This window comes from Chaetomium tenue (assembly GCF_020726465.1).
Source record: "Chaetomium tenue strain MPI-SDFR-AT-0079 chromosome Unknown F5144scaffold_4, whole genome shotgun sequence".
In the NCBI taxonomy this organism is placed as follows: domain Eukaryota; kingdom Fungi; phylum Ascomycota; class Sordariomycetes; order Sordariales; family Chaetomiaceae; genus Chaetomium; species Chaetomium tenue.
Window position 1 is genome coordinate 187742 of NW_027117332.1, and position 15527 is coordinate 203268.

The window sequence follows — 15527 nt, forward strand, 5'->3', positions numbered from 1 at the left end:
AATCGCTAAGCCACCCTACCTGGGCGTGCCTGCCATGGAGCCCCAGCTGCTCACATCCCCCAAAGGCACCCAAGAGGCCTCTCCTGTGGCGCGGATTTAACTGTGTAACCCGCACTTTTGGCCAGCAATTCACCTCATGCAGCTCATGCCTGTCCGGGTGCCCGGATGATGGGCCGTATCACGCGCCAATTGCATGCATTGAATTTCGGCAGTCTGATTTATTATCCACACAAGGACGGCCGCCACCTGCCAACGGGCGCCAACACCGAACCCAACATGGGGAAAGCTGAGAGCCGCGAAATCAACCCCCAAGGAAGTCCGCGTCGTCGCTATTCAGCCTTACATGCTCCTCGATATACTCGATTTGACTCTGTGGTTCCCATGAAAAGTCAGCCCTACCCACGGCGGCCTAGAGCCTGAAGGTTTCAACGAAGACGAAAGTTGACTCACCCTCGTCAAGGCCTTGGGGGTCTCGAAGGTGTAGAACTCCTTGCCGTCTACCGACAGCTGTGCACGAACAATAAGCACTCGCCCAGAGGAAGAGTAAGACCGGCTGGGGCGGAGGGGTCTTACTTGGATATCGAAATCCTTGTAGCCTGGGAACTCTCTCCGCAAATAGCCCTCGAGGAGGTCGCTGCGCAGGCGGTACGTGGAAATTGAGCCTCGGACCATGGTCGTTTTTGTCCCGCTTCTGGGCCGCTGCTGAATGGAAAAGGTTGCGAGAAGGGAGTGATGAGATGAGACACACAGCCTGATGATTCATTATTTAACTCTTCGCTTCTTACCCCGCCGCAGCCTGCAGTCCCATTCCCGGGACCAACAAGCCGACAAGGCTCCCGAGTGCCCGGGTCCCTCTCGTCGGATATCGAACGAGTGGGTTAGGGTTGGGCCGCTCCTCGGGCACACCGGGAAGCCGGAGCGATCCATTGAATGATCTCTTTCTTTCCCTAGACTCATCTTGCACACGTCGCCAACTCTGCACTCGAGGAACATGAGCAATCAACCAGCCGAATTCAATCATCAGGCCACGGCTTGATTCCAGCATATGCAAAATGTTATTATGATTGTGCTTTTCATCAAATTTTGTTTTATTCAAAACACCATCAGAATGGCCGACAGCATACTTGTAAATCCAGAACTCGCGCAACCTCACAATACATGTACCGCACCCGGGCACTAAGCAGTCAAGCTCCCCGTCAAACGCACATCCCGCGAACTCGCACCCACCGAAACCGTAAACTCGCCCGCCGGCACAACCCACTGCCCGCGCCCGGCATCCCAATAGCTGAGATCGCGACGGCGCAGGTTGAAAGTCGCGACGCCCGACGCCCCCGGCTCGAGCTTGAGCTTGGTGAACCCGCGCAGCTGCTTGGGCGGCGTCGAGGGGGCCGCCGACGGCAGCGTGATGTACAGCTGCGCCACCTCGGCGCCCTCCACCTCGCCGCTGTTGGTGATGGACGCGGTGACGGTGGCCACGGTCTCCCAGAGGTCGGCTGCGCCGCCGGGGATGGTTTCGCCCGAGGCGGGGCCGGCGGTTACGGTGGAGGTGACGGAGAGGTCGGCGTAAGTGAATTCGGTGTAGGCTGGTGAGCGGTTGGTGTTAGTCACTTTGCTGCTAATCAAAAGATCTAGGAGAATGTCAGGGCAGGGAGGGCACTCGGTACCCACACAAACCAAAGCCGAACTCGTACCGCGGCTCGATCTTGGCGTTGTCAAAGTGCCGGTAGTCGACATAGAGGCCCTCGGTGAACTTGTCGTTGCTGCCCTTGGAGGGGGATGTGCCATAGTCCTCAGGGCGCTTGGCGATGGAGTAGACCAGCTTGCCCGAGGGCGAGGTCAGGCCATACAAGACGTCAACCAGCGCATTGCCGTTCTCCTGGCTCGGCAGACCGGCCCACACAACCGCCTTGACACCCTCGGTCGCCAGGATGGTCTCGAGGATGATGGGTCCCGTGCTGTGCACCACCACGATGGTGTTCTTGTTGGCCGCGGCCACCGCCTTCACCAGCGCGTTGCCGTCGTGCCACGGGTCCAGGTGGTTGCGGTCGCCCGCGTGGCCCTCGACCGTGATGTAGCCCTCGCCCGAGTCCGCCGTGATCACCACGATGGCCACGTCGGCGCCCGACACCACGCCCGACACGCCGTTGGTCGAGTCCGAGTTGTGCAGGCTGAGCGTGGTACCGTCGGCCTGGGCGCGCGTCTTGAGCGCGTCGTAGGGCGCCACGAAGTACGGGTAGTTGACCGACCCGGACCCCCAGCCCATGCCGAGCGCCCCCGTGTTGCAGCCCTTGTCGACGCACGCGTTGGGGCCCGCGCTGTTGACCGAGGCCGCCGATCCGACAAGTGCGACCTTGCCTGGCTTCTTGAGGGGTAGTACGCCCTCGTCGTTCTTGAGCAGCACGATGCCGTCGCGCGCCACCGCCCGCACGTTCTCCTTGTGGTTGCCCTGCACGTTGGCGTTGATGTTGATGTTGGGGTAGCCCGAGTTTTGGCCGAGGAGGTACCATGAGGTGAGGATGCGCTTGGCCATGTCGTCGAGCCGGTCGCGCGACACCTGGTTGCTGTTGACGGCGTTGCTGAGCTGCGGGCCCCAGAGCACGTTGTTGCCGTTGTAGTCGCTGCCCGGCATGGTCATATCCAGGCCGTTGTTGGCGGCGCCGTTGGTCGTGTGCTGCGCGTTCCAGTCGCTGACGACGTAGCCCTTGAAGCCGAGCTCCTTCTTGAGAAGGCCGTTCTGGGCGTGGTCGTTCTCGCACCCCCACGAGCCGTTGATCTTGTTGTAGCTGCACATGACGCTGGCCACGTTGGCGTGCACGGCGTCGGCGAAGGGCCACAGATACAGCTCGTGCATGGTGCGGTCGTCGACGTCGCTGCTGATGGTCTCGCGGTTGAGCTCCTGCTCGTTGACGATGTAGTGCTTGGCGCACGCCTGCACTCCCGACGACTGCAGCCCCTCGATCGTCTCGGCCATGGCGATGCCCGCCAGGTACGGGTCCGTCCCGAACCCTTCCCAGTTGCGCCCGCCGTGCGGGATCTTGCCCAGCGCACCGGCCACGGGGCCCAGCAGCACGTGGATGCCGCACCCCTTGGCCTCGGCCCCGAGGTACTCGCCGCGCTGGCGCATCAGGTCGATATCCCAAGTCGAAGCGGCTTGGACGCCCGGGGTGAAGGCCGTCGAACCGGTGCCGAAGCGGATCCCGAGCGGGCCGTCCTGCAGGCACAGCTGCGGGTAGTTGATGGAGTTGATGGCCGCCGTGTTGCCGACGCAAGGACCCTTGTCCCAGCCAATGCCCGTCACAATGCTGACCTTGTCTTGCTGTGACATCTTAGCCAAGGCAGTCTTGGCTGAGGCCTCAGCGGCAGCCCAGTCGGCGGCCTCGATGGCCTCGACCCGCGCCAGCACCGCCGCTGCGAGCAGCGCAAAGTTTCGGAGCGTTGTCATGGTGGGCGACGTCGTCCGGTGGTACCTGGTGGTGGAACTTCGGAGTCGTCCACGTCGTGTAACTGGGGGAGGTGGGATATTGCCCCTGGCCGATGTCGTCCGAACCGTGCTGGCCCAGTCCTGAAGAGGCAAGCCACGGCCATCTTATATTACGCCATCGTTCGGGGCAGGCGAACCCTTCCCTCTCTAGCTCGTTCCGCATTACCCCAGTTCTTAGCTTCCCCTCAGCGAGCGCCGAGATTTAATCCTCTCAGTGATATCCGGCCCCGCACCCGTCCATCTTGCCCCAGATCTGGCAGAGCGTCTGCGAATCAACCGCGCATCGACTGCGACCCTAATCAGGGCAAGCAGCGCTCGGCACCATCTTCCCGAAGCGGACAGGCGGGAGCTCGGGCTGTCGCCGTCAGGTACAGTAGTAGCCAGTGCCACTTCGTGACTGAATACCGGAGTACGTCCGCGGGCGCGGTGGCGTGACGGCCTAAGTGGCTCGCAAGAGTGGGAAAATCTTTTTGCGGCCTGGGATAAATGACGCTAGCATTGGCTAAGAAAGCTGGGGTGCATGAGGCGGGATCGGCATTGGGGTCCCTGGGCCCGTTGGGGGAGCCATTGGGACGCTGGACGATGCAAGGCCGCTGCCGAATGACGCTCTGCTTGCCGGCATGAGGCCGGCGCGGCGAGCACCATGCCGTTGACCCGTCCCAGTTTTCGCGGCAGGCGACTGGTCAACTTCACTGGGGATGCTGGGGAGAGACACAGAGACTGGCACTGACTGGTCAGGGGATGGGGAGACCGCCCATCACCGCCGGGCCGCATTGCCCGCTATTAATTGGACCGCCTATATCTCCCGCTGTGGCAGGTGGACCGTCCCCTATAACCCCGCAAACCCGCCTGGGTAATACCGACATACCAAGATCTGTAAAGGGCGAAGTGAGGCAGTTTCGGATCTCCTCGTCCCGGATGTCACGTTGCGGGCCAAGCACGATTCGCGGGCTTCAACGTGGGTTATGTGAGCAGCATCGAGTAAAAGAACATATCGAATATGGGGAATGGTGCCCGCACTCTTGCGCACATGGCTGCGGTCCGCCCGCCGATCCATCCCGAGTGAGCACTCGCCGCCTTTGGTTCACCCGCTTGCACGACCACCACGGGAGCAACAGGGGTGAAAGCATGGAACTAAAACCTATAGAATACCCCAGAAGACCATTTTCTGCTTCTAGCGAAGGCGGAATTCCATACAGGGACGCTTCAAGCTCAACCAAAAGCAGCAATGCCGTGGATTGGTATGTATCAACCACTATGGTCTATTGGTTTCGAGGCTTTAAGAGGAGCTTTTTACCACAGCTTCAAAGCGGAGTCCCTGCATTCAAGTATTACCTCCGTAGCTTTCGGACCTCATTGTAGAGCCCGACAGAGCAAAGGCCAAAACTCAAAAGCGAGACCGCGAGTACGGATGTGAAAATGGCGGCCTGTAAGAACCTAATCAGAACTAATTGCAGCCATAGCGTCCATAAGGAAATCGGAACTAACCAGCACACCACGCCTTGGAGTAGAGACCAAGGAGCTTATCCAGTCGTACACCAGGATACACAACCCTGTCGTGAACAAATACAGGCTCCCGTTCAGAAGAGTGACCGGGATCTGCCATGTATAACTCTGGACAACGGTCATATGAACCGACCCTCCAGTGGTGATTTGGGCATCAGGATCGGGGCAACCGCTAAGAAGCCTGCGTATCATAAAGAGTCCCTCTTCATCGTACGTGCTGAGGCGGCTTAGGGCTATAAGCTGCTGAGTAGACGACCCGATTGAGCAGAGAGACGCGGCGAGCGCGCTGTACCACAAACTCTTGACCACATCGAGAGCGATCGAGTCGCCGATAGTATCCGAGGTAAACTGTTTCCAAGTCAAAGAACTTGACGTGACACTGCTTGTCAGAGTTGCCTGATGAGGGCCAAGGTTAGTCTAACTAGGGCATCAGGAGTTTCCTGCAGATTGGGTCTTGCTCACTGTGACGAGAATGATATTCAGCTGGGACAGCATTTGGTCTCTCCATTTCGCCGTGAGTGCGTCCCGTTTGGCGGCATCCGGTTCGTTAAGGAATAGATTTATAGGCTCAGAGACCACTTTCCAGGCCGCTGCATGGATAAATAATGTTTTCTGAGCAAATCCGAATACGCTTTTCAAGCGGCTTTGGCCAATTCGTGTTGGCGCGGCGTTTGAAGAGAGAGCTTGCATGCTGAAGCCGCGAGCCCGCGACTAGTTCGCACTGCGAAGTCGTATGAAGAGTCAAACTTTGGCTCGAGAAAAGATCCTGGGTTACTAGTTAGTTCTCTGTCTCAGAAAGTAAAGACGTCGCTCGTTCAGTTGCAGAGCGACATTATTATAAAGTCTTCACCTCTAAGCCTCACAGGGCATCCTGCGCGGCGACTTTACAGGCTCTCCCGCCAGCTGAGCCCCTTTTTTGCATGCAGGCAGGCCTCAAGCAACCCAACTTGATTGGTAGGCAGCTCACCCTTGAAGCGCTACTTGCGGGACCCAATCATTATTAGGACATTTGACAGACAAGCCGATGGGCGCTTAGGGGTTAGTTTACCAAATGGCATTCAGCCACGGCGCGACTGGGGCCGGCCTCGTGGGAGCAAGAATAAGTCAACGCTGGCTCGACTGGAGGCACAGTCTGTAATCCAAAGGGAAGGCAAGGGGAGCTTCCGTATTGCCGTTGCATAGTCTCTGCCTGTCTATCAATGCTCAACAAGAGATCCCTCATATAGAATGTCCACGAAATCCCAGACGCCCGAGATCTTGTGCGGTGGTCCTTTCCTTCGAGTTGGTTGACTACATTCCTGTACCTACTGCCCGACCGAGTGCAGACAATTGTTGTAGCCCTTTGAGAGTGTTCAGGATATTCCGGTCCCGTCTTTCTTCCCTATACTTATTATTTGTGATGAATTTGGCCACTTTGGATGTCACCACACGACAGTTATTGGTAACCAAGTTGTAGTGGTCACCGAAATCGTTCACTATCATTGTAAGTCAGACATTTTGCATCAAATGTGTAAGATGTTTGCTTGGGCTCAGCATTTCCGGTCCTTTTACTTACTCACTGACTCAATGTATTCGGCCGGTGCTTTTGTTCGTCCAACCCACTCGTACGTATTGCCAAATTCCATCTCACGGCGGTAATTATAAGCCTTTACTTTTGTAGAACCTCCGGTCTTCACGAGCTGGTTGTCTTCAAACGAACCCCAGCTAAAGGTTGTGCCAATGGTGCCAGTTGTCGGATAAGAATCCTCGCTATCATCAACGAGAAGGAGGGCGAAGTGGAAGCTGAGTGACGAGCGCGGGGTTTTGCCCCATTTTATGATAAAGACGGATGATCCGGTCTTTTCTTCTTCATAGAGGTCGGCGTCGCGCTTAGCAAGGACTGAATCGATGAGTTCGATGCCAGTCTTCTCTCTCTCAAGTGAGAAGTTGATGCGGGGAACAAATGGCATCTTGGTAGACGATAGGATACGACAGACCAAATAAGTGAGAAGCCAAAAAAGACAAAAGGCTCACTCAGTTATTTCAGGAACAAAATTCGGAATTCGAGCTGAAACCTTAGCAATTAGTTCCACTTTTGCCGCTGTGGCTGCGCCCTGCTATTTTTAATAGCCAATGATCAAAACCACATGCCATCCTTTTCTTTCGGTTCGCGTTTTTATGTTATATTTTCTGCCCTTGGCATAGGAATTCAAGAGTGTTGAGGTGTTGGGTCTCGGACGAAACAAGGGCGTCATGGATGGTGGTGGCAAACAACCAGATGCACAATCACGACACCGAGACCATGGATCAGATATTGGAAATTGTATCGTTGTAAGCATGCATGCTTGGGTTGGGCAAAACAACGCTGGAGTAGGTTATTACTCAAAGAAAGCCAGAGGTCAAACATGGGGCGCCATGCCCAGCGAGTGGTTGCCCCCGTGAAAGACAACAAACTGCGATCGAAAAAAGATGTCACCCCAGATCTCAAATTGCGACGTGGTGCGTTGGATGCCCCCGAAGCATTCTGTTCTCGGGTCAGCAACCATGTACCAAAGCGGGAGGGTAGCCTACCATCGTCTTGGAACCTCCCAAAGTTGATATCCGGCCCCCTGACTCTAGCAGTGTACACACCGCCGACATCGACCAGCAGATTCGGAAGCGTGCTGTTGCACGGGAACGTCATCCCCCCAGCGGCCGGGTTCCGCTTCGCGCCGGCCACATGGCTGTAGTACTCGTCCGACAGCTCCTTCGAGACCAGCATCAGAGTCGTGCCGGTATCAACAATAGCCTGCGCGGCCGGCACTTGTGTCCAGGTGCTGCCGACCCCAAAGCCCGTCGACGAAACCTGCCAGAACCCCCTCTTCGTGTCGGCCGGGATCCATGACAGCGCCCTCACGAACTTGGAGGCATCGATGCGGCCAAACTCGTAGGCGCCGGTGGTGTCCTTGCGCAGGTCGACGGTGAAGAGCGGCTGGGCGAGCGAGGGCATGACGTTTTCGAAGAAGGTGCTCTGCTTGGTCGGCTTGACGGTACTGAGCTGGGAGAAGGCGAGGCCGAGCAGCCCGTCGACGTTGGTGTCCGTGACAAACTCGGGCGACACGGCGGTGGCCATCTGGACGGCCTGGTTGGCCACGACGGCGCCGCCGACATCGACCGTGTCGGTCCCCACGTTCCCGGACGCGCTGGTGCCGTCGCCGTAGAGGATGGAGAAGTTGGCTCCGGGGAGCTGCTTGAAGGTTGGCGAGAGAAAGTGGTCGTACGTGCGGTGCCCGGCCCTGGAGGACGCGGGGAGTTGTGTGCTGAAGACCCAAAGGTCGGCCGAGCCGGAGTCGAGTGCCACGTTGACGATCTGGCCGCCTATCTCGATGGGCGAAATGTATTCAATGCCTCCGTTGGCGGGGGTTGCCGCGACCAACCCGACGGCGGCTACCGGGCGAGCAGTGGTATCCACGTGGGTGAGCTTGAATGCCTGGGGGCTCGCGCCTGGATGAGCGTCGTCAGACGGGGCACCATCCTCAGGCTGGTCGTCAAAGGAATCCAGCAACTCTTGCGGGATGGGCATCCGGTACTTCCGGTACGTTTTCAACAGCTCCCTCGGACCATCGTAGCGTTTGAAGTTGGGGTTCTTGACTCTTTCAACCTTGAAGGACCGTTTCCTGACGGAGGGTGCGGCGAGAAGGGACGGTGCCCAAAGCAAGATGAGAATGAATCTCATGAAAAAGAACGACATGGCTACAGCCAAAGACAAATAGGGGTAGAAAGCGAGGTAAAGGTACCATTAGGATTAGGACAGGCACATATTAAGATCAAAGAGTGGCAGGCATGGGCATGAGAGTTCGGACTTCACCCAAGTTCCAAGTTGGGAGATGCGATGAACGGAGAATGAATGAATGACCTTTGGAAAGAGCGTTGAGAGAGTCGGTTGGAAGAAGCAGTCACCAAGGACAAGGCCAAAGGGGGAAGAAAAGAAGGTGAGAAAGAAGCAAGCAAATTAGATCAAAACTTTTTGATCAACTTCTTGAGCGCGAAAGACAAAAAATAATAATGAATTGATTCCCCAACCTGGCTTCTCGTCATTGTCATTCCATGGGCATACACAAGACTTTCAGCGTTCCAGCAGAGTTAACCTACCATTGGGACATGGTAAAAGACTCAACAGATCAATGGATCGCGGTTCAATGGGTGGCAGATCAATCGGGAGATCGCATGTCGCAAGACTGAATGGAATGTAAATCCAGAAGTCGAAAATGCCCAGGCAGGTGAAAGAATGGCCAAGAAAGCAGAGTGGTGTGTCCAAATGAAGGTACCTTGTTGAGACAGCACATCCATTCTTCGCCCCAAAGCCACAAAGCCAAGCAACCAAACAATGGAAGCACAGGGAATGGATGTGCGGGAGCGCAAAGGAAAGATGCAGGTCGGGTACATTGGTACATGTACGATACCGGGGATACGTGCAGGAACTCCCCTTATCTCTTGAACGTCATTGACCCACTGCCTTTCTCAAAAAGGCCAAATCACAAAACTGAGTCTTTGATGGTCGACAGAGCTGTGAAAGACTCTGCAACTCTTCCAAATGATGGAAATTGCTGCCCGCATGTTGAAAGGATCCGGAAAAAAAGGCCTGGCAGACGCGTCATTCGCCGCTGACAACCCCGCGCTCGCCCCCAACTGCAATGGCGCGTCTAACACGTGACTCTATGGGTGGCCTGGCCGTCCGTTTCGGAGCATACGGGCGTCCCCGCTTCACCGTCCCATCCTTTCTGCGAATGATCCGCGCCATCATCAATGCTCAGTGCCACAAAAAAACGGTGTCCCTTTCAGCCTGCAACATCTCGGCCGGGTGCAGAAAAGACATGTCTAATCTGGAGATGTCCTTCATAGGAAGATTTCTGATCGCGTCATCCTGAGTCGGCGCACTTTCCATCGCGACGAGAGAGACCAAGTTTTGGGGGCTTTTTTTTTCTCGCTTGGAGCTCGGGAAATCGCGGTCTGCACTGCTTCTGAGAGTTCAGCGCACTAACTTTTAGCGCTGGGGATCGCCCCCCTCCGTTTCACACCCTTCCGCTTCAGTCTGGGTGCCGCCCCCCCAGTCAGTCGCCAAACTCCATTGCCCGCTACGACGGCCACACCCGTCCGCCTTCGTTCCGAGTCGCACGACCAAAACCCCAAAACCGTGCGATCACCGCCACGTTGGCCCGGAGGGTTCCACCCGCGCGGACCGCCATGTCCGACGAGGACTTCTCGGCCGCCGGCGGAGGCACCGGCAGGGTGGCCGGCCCAGGCAAGCATCGAGGGCCCCGATTCACTTGGAATCCCCAGTACGAGGCCACCTTTTTTCGCTCCCTCTGCGAGTCTGTCTCGCTCGGCCTGCGTGATGGTAGTACCTTCAAGCCCGAAGCGTGGGAGCATGCCATGGCCGCCCTCATCGAGAAGCACAACGCATATGCCAACAAGGGCCATCTCATCAACAAGACCGACAATGCCCGGAAGAAGTATCGCCTCTGGCGCGGCTTGCGCGAGGACCCCGAGTTCTACTACAACCCTCAAACCCGCACCGTGACGGCCACCGATGACGCATGGTCGCGCCACCTCCAGGTATGCAGCAGCAGCGCACTGTCGTGGGACATGGGGACGGGGCCAAGGCTAACCACGTTTGGTGACTACAGAAAGAGCCGCTCGCTCGCTCCCTCCGCGCCCGACCCTTCGAGCATGAAGATTACTACGAGATCCTGTTCCCCGACGTCATCGGCTCCGGCGGCGCGCCGAAACGACTGACGAAACCGCGCCGGAAGGGGGCCGACACGGTCAATGGGACAGAAGAGCCCGAGGCGCCAGGGACTGCCATCATGGACCTGCTCACCGACACGGCCTACATCAACCCCAGCCAGACACACATCCCGCCGCCGATGCAGCCCGCCATGACCGCTCCGATGGGCGTCCACCCCCCGCCTCAACAGCACAGGCCCCCGGCGAATACGATGCCGCCGCCACCGCAACCGGCGCGGTCCTCGGTCTCCTCCGCTTCAGCGCTAACTCCGCCCGAGGAGACAGCCGTCCAGTCTCGCAAGCGCTTGCAGGCGCCAGATAACAATTCCTCGGCCAGCCACCCCCCCGATAAGCGCCGTCGTACCGCTGCCCCGGGCTACCTCGACTTGACTCAACAACAGCAGCAGCAGCAGCAACAACAACAGCAACAACAACAGCAACAACAACAACAGCAGCAACAGCAACAGCAACAACAACAGCAGCAGCAACAGCAACAACAGCAGCAGCAGCAGCAGCAGCCGCTTCAACAACACACCACAACCCCGACGACTCTCCCGCCATCCTCCACCAACCCCCCCACACTCCCACCGACCACAGCCCCCGGCGGGGGAGGGGGAGCCGGAGCCGGAGCCGGCGTCGTCGGAGGCAGCAGCTCGACAGCGCTCGCCGACGCGCTGCACTTACTCGCGGAAGCGCTGCGCAACAACAACGGCGGCAGCAACACAGCAGGGCGCGGCGGCGCCAATAAGCCGAGCCCCGGGTGGCAGGAGCAGGCCATGGACATGTTCTTCCGCGACTTTGTCGCCGAGGACATGGACCTGCAGCTCAAGATTGCGGAGAAGGTCCTGACGGACGAGAACAAGGCCATGGTCTTTTGCAAGATGCCGGATGTCCTGCGACGGCACTGGGTCAAGCGGCTGAGGGAGGTGCACAATAGGATTGCGTAGTCTCTCTTCGGGCGGTTGGGCTGGGCTGGTTGGCGGGGCTGGTTGGCGGGGCTTGCGGGGGTGAGGTTGGTGTTGTGAGAGTGAGGTCGGTGTTGTGGGGGTGAGAGGGTGAGGGTTGAAGCAGGGAAGAGAGAAGTGAGAAGTGAGAAGTGAGAGCGAGATGATGATATGACCATGGGGTGAGTGAGAGACGTGGGCGTGGGTTACTGGGACTATCTGCTTGATACGATACCTTGCTCCGGGGCTCTGTTTGCTGATTTGCATGGCGGCGTTAATGGGCTCTCTGGTAATCGCCCCGGCTGGGATGTGCTGTGCTCTTTGTATTCTGCTCGGGGGCGCGGGGCGCGGGGCGGTGGGGGGATGGCCGGTATGTACGTGGATGCGCCGTACTCGGTCCATCATGTTGTTTCTGCCTGTTGTGGGTTGCTCTCTGTTCTTCAAAGGTTGTCTTTCACGGCGTCGCTCTGATACCACCTGTATTCATACGCGCTTGGGCCGCGAGTTTGGGACGGACTCGGCTTCTAGTAATGGCATGATCTTGCTTGGTTTGTGGGAGTGTGGATTGCCCGTCACGGTCATGTCATGTCACGCTCCAGCATGGACACACCCTAGCGTTGTCACTTTCACAGCAGACAGAAATGATGCGTCAACGAATTCGATTGATGCTAGGTGTTCTCATGCTCGATCACAACAGCCGCCCACCGGAAAAGCCGCCTTCCCCTGAACCAAACGCCTCAACCTGCCGCCGCCACCGCCGTATCACTTAATCACCCTGACCTGGGATTACACGTCAGTCCCAATGGCTCTCGCAAAAGGAAGTTGACGTGGGAGACCATACTCATTCCGAGTAGAGATACCTTCCCCCTCTAGGGGTGGGAGGAGCAACCGGTGCACGAGCAGCTGTCGCCGCAGTTGCAAACTCCGTTTCCGCACATGGTGATGGTGGTTTGGGTTGGTGGTGGATAGATGGTTTGTAAGTGTTGCTTTCGCTGTTGAGATTTTGATCAAGTCTGTTGCGAGATGGGAGATAAGAAAGAGAGATCCGGGAACTGAGAGAGGGGTCACGGGAGTATTTAACTACTTATCTCTCTCTCAGCGCTTACACTAGTCTCCCCCCTCTCTCCCCCCTAGTCTTGAATGTTCCCACCACCCTGAAGCACCCCCTCTCCTTCCACGGTGGCGCCAGGGAGGGGCCAGCTGACCTCACCCCAATTTCCACGCCGAACCCCTTTTTCCCATTCATCTGTCACGCACGCTCGAAACCCCCCCCTCGGCAGAGTTGCCCCGCTTCGCCAGGTTGGTGGGCGTGGGCGTGGCGGGTGGGTTGGGGGAATGAAAGGCAGACAGACGCCTGCCGCAAGACCCTGGTGCCTGGGCGAGCAAGTTTACGCGCATATTTTGGGGTGTGGGGGTGGGACCCGGTGGTGATACAGGGGTGTGGGAGGACGGAGTTGGAGGGTGGACACCGACGCTTATTTGGCACATGTACTTTGTAGGGAGTTGGGGTTGCTGCTGCTGGGAGGGACCGGTGAATCGGCATGTTTTCCTTTTGTTGTGACCTGCCCTTTGCAACCACCTCCCTTCTCAGTTGGTTGACTAGTTCTTGATCGAGTTTCGTCTGGTCGGGGTTGGGGTTCATATCACTCACTGGCGGCTGGTGGACGGGAACTGCCCGGGTGTTGGAGGTTGGAGAACCCCCGTCCTGTTTGCGGAAGATGGACCTCGGAAGCCGGCTTAGCCGATGTCCACCGGGAATCTGTCTGGGGAGGTGCTCTTCAGGAGGCTGCGATGGCTGGAAAGGGATGTGGCTGCATGCATGAGGTAAACGGAAACCGTGCCATCGTCGATTGTTCGGTTCCACGGCAGTTGAGCTTGGCTGCAGCTGTTGGAGAAAATGGCATCCATTGGGGGAGGTGGAAACTCTCACGAACCCGCTTTCTCCGGTGCATTAGATAACGACACCGACATTGACGCTACCAGGGTCTTGGTAAGGTATACTCACCAATAGCCTCTACAGATTCAAGACAGCCCGACTCGCGAGTTGTTTTCACTCACCTTCGGTTTGGGATGCTCTGGCAGTCAAATCGAATCGTGAACGTCAACCCTTTCCGGTGACCTGAACCAACCGCGTTGTTTCAAGGGAACACTACTTTCTTATTGCCTGTTCCACAGGTTCTTTTCGTGGCTTGACCATCCCTGAGGTTCCGTGGGCATACTTACGTAAATCAACCAACCAACTGGCATTCAAGTTAGCAATGCCTGGTACCGGCTCGGGCCTCTCCCGCGGGATAGGTTTCTCGGGAAGAAACTATTGGAGTGACAACTCGGGCGAGGCGGGGATCCACGTGGGCGGACCATACAGCTGTGCCAACGCTTCCAAGGGTCGTCATGTGAGTTGGGGGTGGCTTCGATAGATCCAACTTCCCCGTGGGGAAGAGGTGCCAGGGGGTAAGCGGGCGTCTGGGGTCCGTCAGTCGCTTTGTCAGGGCTAAGAATAGTTTACTGAGGCTATTGGCCCCGGATCACGTATACTCGTAAAACCCAGCTGTTTGCTCGGAAAGGTTCCAAGCTGGCGGCTATGAGCACAAGAAACCGGTCCTCTTCAACAACGGCCGGGATGGCACTGCTAGAAGCTGTAGTTGCTGTAAGGGGGGTAAACGTGACCATGGCAAAATTAGGTAGGTATGATTGTATTGTTTAGGTTTTCTAACATAAGAAATAACTTAAAAGGTGGGATTTTCATATAAAATAGACTAACTACCTAGTAAAGACTCAAGTTTTTAGTTAGCTCAAAAACCCTTCGTTCCGACAAGGCAGAAATAACCTCGCTAAGGGGGTATGTGGACAGGGGCGTGTCCTTCCCTTATCGCCGCATACTAAGTCTGAAAAACTGTTGACGACTCGCCCTTAAGTTATTATCACCCCGCTTGAAGAAAAAGAGCATATCTAGGCTAGTGAGTGAGAGGCTAGCGGTATGTTGCCGGTTTGGAGCCTCTAATCCGCTCGATCTACAGCCCGCTCCACCATTCGAAAGCGATTACTCTACGGCTTGGAGGAAGGAACGAAAAAACAAAACAAGCTTCAGGTTTGTGAAGGGAACAGAGAGGGCTTGTTACCAGACATGTAAGCTAATATCTTCCGGCTCGTGAGCCGCGTTGGATCGCTATGATCTTTTCCCCTCTTATAGTACATCCTTTCCCCCTTTCTCGTTGCTCTTTATATTCTTAATTAGGTACTAGTATCTTCTCTTTCTCATTGCACTTCAAGGGTACAACCTGCTGTTCTGGCCACCGAATTTGGCGGGACAGCGCCGCCATTTCCAGCCCCGACACCCGACGGTGCGGGGTGCTTAGTTACAGACAAGTACTGCACCTTGTAAAGCCCACAGATTCAAAGCTTTGTGCCAGGTAGGATGTAGGGGGGCACTCCTTGGCTCTCGGGTTGGGTCCCTACAAGTTTGTATGTAGGACGCCACGCTCTTGCGGTAACCAAAGTTTCACTCCCTATTAGATTTTGGAGACAACTCGGTTGGTGGGAGAGAGCCCTGAGTGTTTCAAGTGCCCTATCTCCGTCTAGCAAGACCTGCTTGCAGTGTTCACAGTGCTCCCACTGACTGGACTGCACATGCACGCGAGGCCTGCCACACCCAATATCCCCGCCCAATCGTTTCGACCTTCCTGGCTCAAACGTTGCAGGGCCTCCGGTCTGGGAGGGTGTTAAGTATGCGAGATTTTGTGTATTGCCCTGCAGGCATCAAGCCGAGGCAACCCGCACAGGCCTCAGGAGGCGAGACAAGAATACTACCTAGGTAATGTATAAAGACCAAGAGGGCCAGGAGGGCCAGGCTG

The 15527-nt window shown here is 56.8% G+C and overlaps 7 protein-coding genes across 7 annotated transcripts; 2 read left to right on the forward strand and 5 right to left on the reverse strand.

Annotated features, from left to right (window-relative positions):
* Nucleotides 1-40: 40 nt before the first annotated feature.
* Nucleotides 41-965, reverse strand: F5144DRAFT_570533 (uncharacterized protein). Its single transcript, XM_066788780.1, has 2 exons — nucleotides 716-965; nucleotides 41-645 (listed from the first exon to the last, which is right to left on the reverse strand). The coding sequence occupies exons 1-2, from the start codon at nucleotides 761-763 to the stop codon at nucleotides 340-342; spliced, it is 354 nt and encodes a 117-aa protein (XP_066642410.1). The 5' UTR covers nucleotides 764-965; the 3' UTR covers nucleotides 41-339.
* F5144DRAFT_213635 (glycoside hydrolase superfamily) lies at nucleotides 966-3832 on the reverse strand. Its single transcript, XM_066783069.1, has 2 exons — nucleotides 1669-3832; nucleotides 966-1583 (listed from the first exon to the last, which is right to left on the reverse strand). Exons 1-2 carry the CDS (start codon nucleotides 3440-3442, stop codon nucleotides 1177-1179), a joined length of 2181 nt encoding a protein of 726 aa, XP_066642411.1. The 5' UTR covers nucleotides 3443-3832; the 3' UTR covers nucleotides 966-1176.
* An 879-nt stretch (nucleotides 3833-4711) lies between these two features.
* On the reverse strand, nucleotides 4712-6012 carry F5144DRAFT_213662 (uncharacterized protein). Its single transcript, XM_066783070.1, has 3 exons — nucleotides 5450-6012; nucleotides 4970-5383; nucleotides 4712-4908 (listed from the first exon to the last, which is right to left on the reverse strand). Exons 1-3 carry the CDS (start codon nucleotides 5675-5677, stop codon nucleotides 4813-4815), a joined length of 738 nt encoding a protein of 245 aa, XP_066642412.1. The 5' UTR covers nucleotides 5678-6012; the 3' UTR covers nucleotides 4712-4812.
* Nucleotides 6013-6017: 5 nt separating this feature from the next.
* Nucleotides 6018-7009, reverse strand: F5144DRAFT_570543 (uncharacterized protein). The gene is made up of 2 exons (XM_066788781.1): nucleotides 6543-7009; nucleotides 6018-6462 (listed from the first exon to the last, which is right to left on the reverse strand). The coding sequence occupies exons 1-2, from the start codon at nucleotides 6934-6936 to the stop codon at nucleotides 6278-6280; spliced, it is 579 nt and encodes a 192-aa protein (XP_066642413.1). The 5' UTR covers nucleotides 6937-7009; the 3' UTR covers nucleotides 6018-6277.
* Nucleotides 7010-7581: 572 nt separating this feature from the next.
* F5144DRAFT_592325 (aspartic peptidase domain-containing protein) lies at nucleotides 7582-8696 on the reverse strand (the record flags this gene model as incomplete). The annotated part of the gene is made up of 2 exons (XM_066790355.1): nucleotides 7582-7689; nucleotides 7749-8696. The coding sequence occupies 2 exons, from the start codon at nucleotides 8694-8696 to the stop codon at nucleotides 7582-7584; spliced, it is 1056 nt and encodes a 351-aa protein (XP_066642414.1).
* Nucleotides 8697-9233: 537 nt separating this feature from the next.
* On the forward strand, nucleotides 9234-11679 carry F5144DRAFT_592326 (Myb/SANT-like DNA-binding domain-containing protein; the record flags this gene model as incomplete). The annotated part of the gene is made up of 4 exons (XM_066790356.1): nucleotides 9234-9276; nucleotides 9345-9514; nucleotides 10061-10561; nucleotides 10633-11679. The coding sequence occupies 4 exons, from the start codon at nucleotides 9234-9236 to the stop codon at nucleotides 11677-11679; spliced, it is 1761 nt and encodes a 586-aa protein (XP_066642415.1).
* A 131-nt stretch (nucleotides 11680-11810) lies between these two features.
* Nucleotides 11811-12732, forward strand: F5144DRAFT_213995 (uncharacterized protein). The gene is made up of 2 exons (XM_066783072.1): nucleotides 11811-12423; nucleotides 12559-12732. Exon 1 carries the CDS (start codon nucleotides 11942-11944, stop codon nucleotides 12401-12403), a length of 462 nt encoding a protein of 153 aa, XP_066642416.1. The 5' UTR covers nucleotides 11811-11941; the 3' UTR covers nucleotides 12404-12423; nucleotides 12559-12732.
* The last annotated feature ends 2795 nt before the right edge of the window (nucleotides 12733-15527 follow it).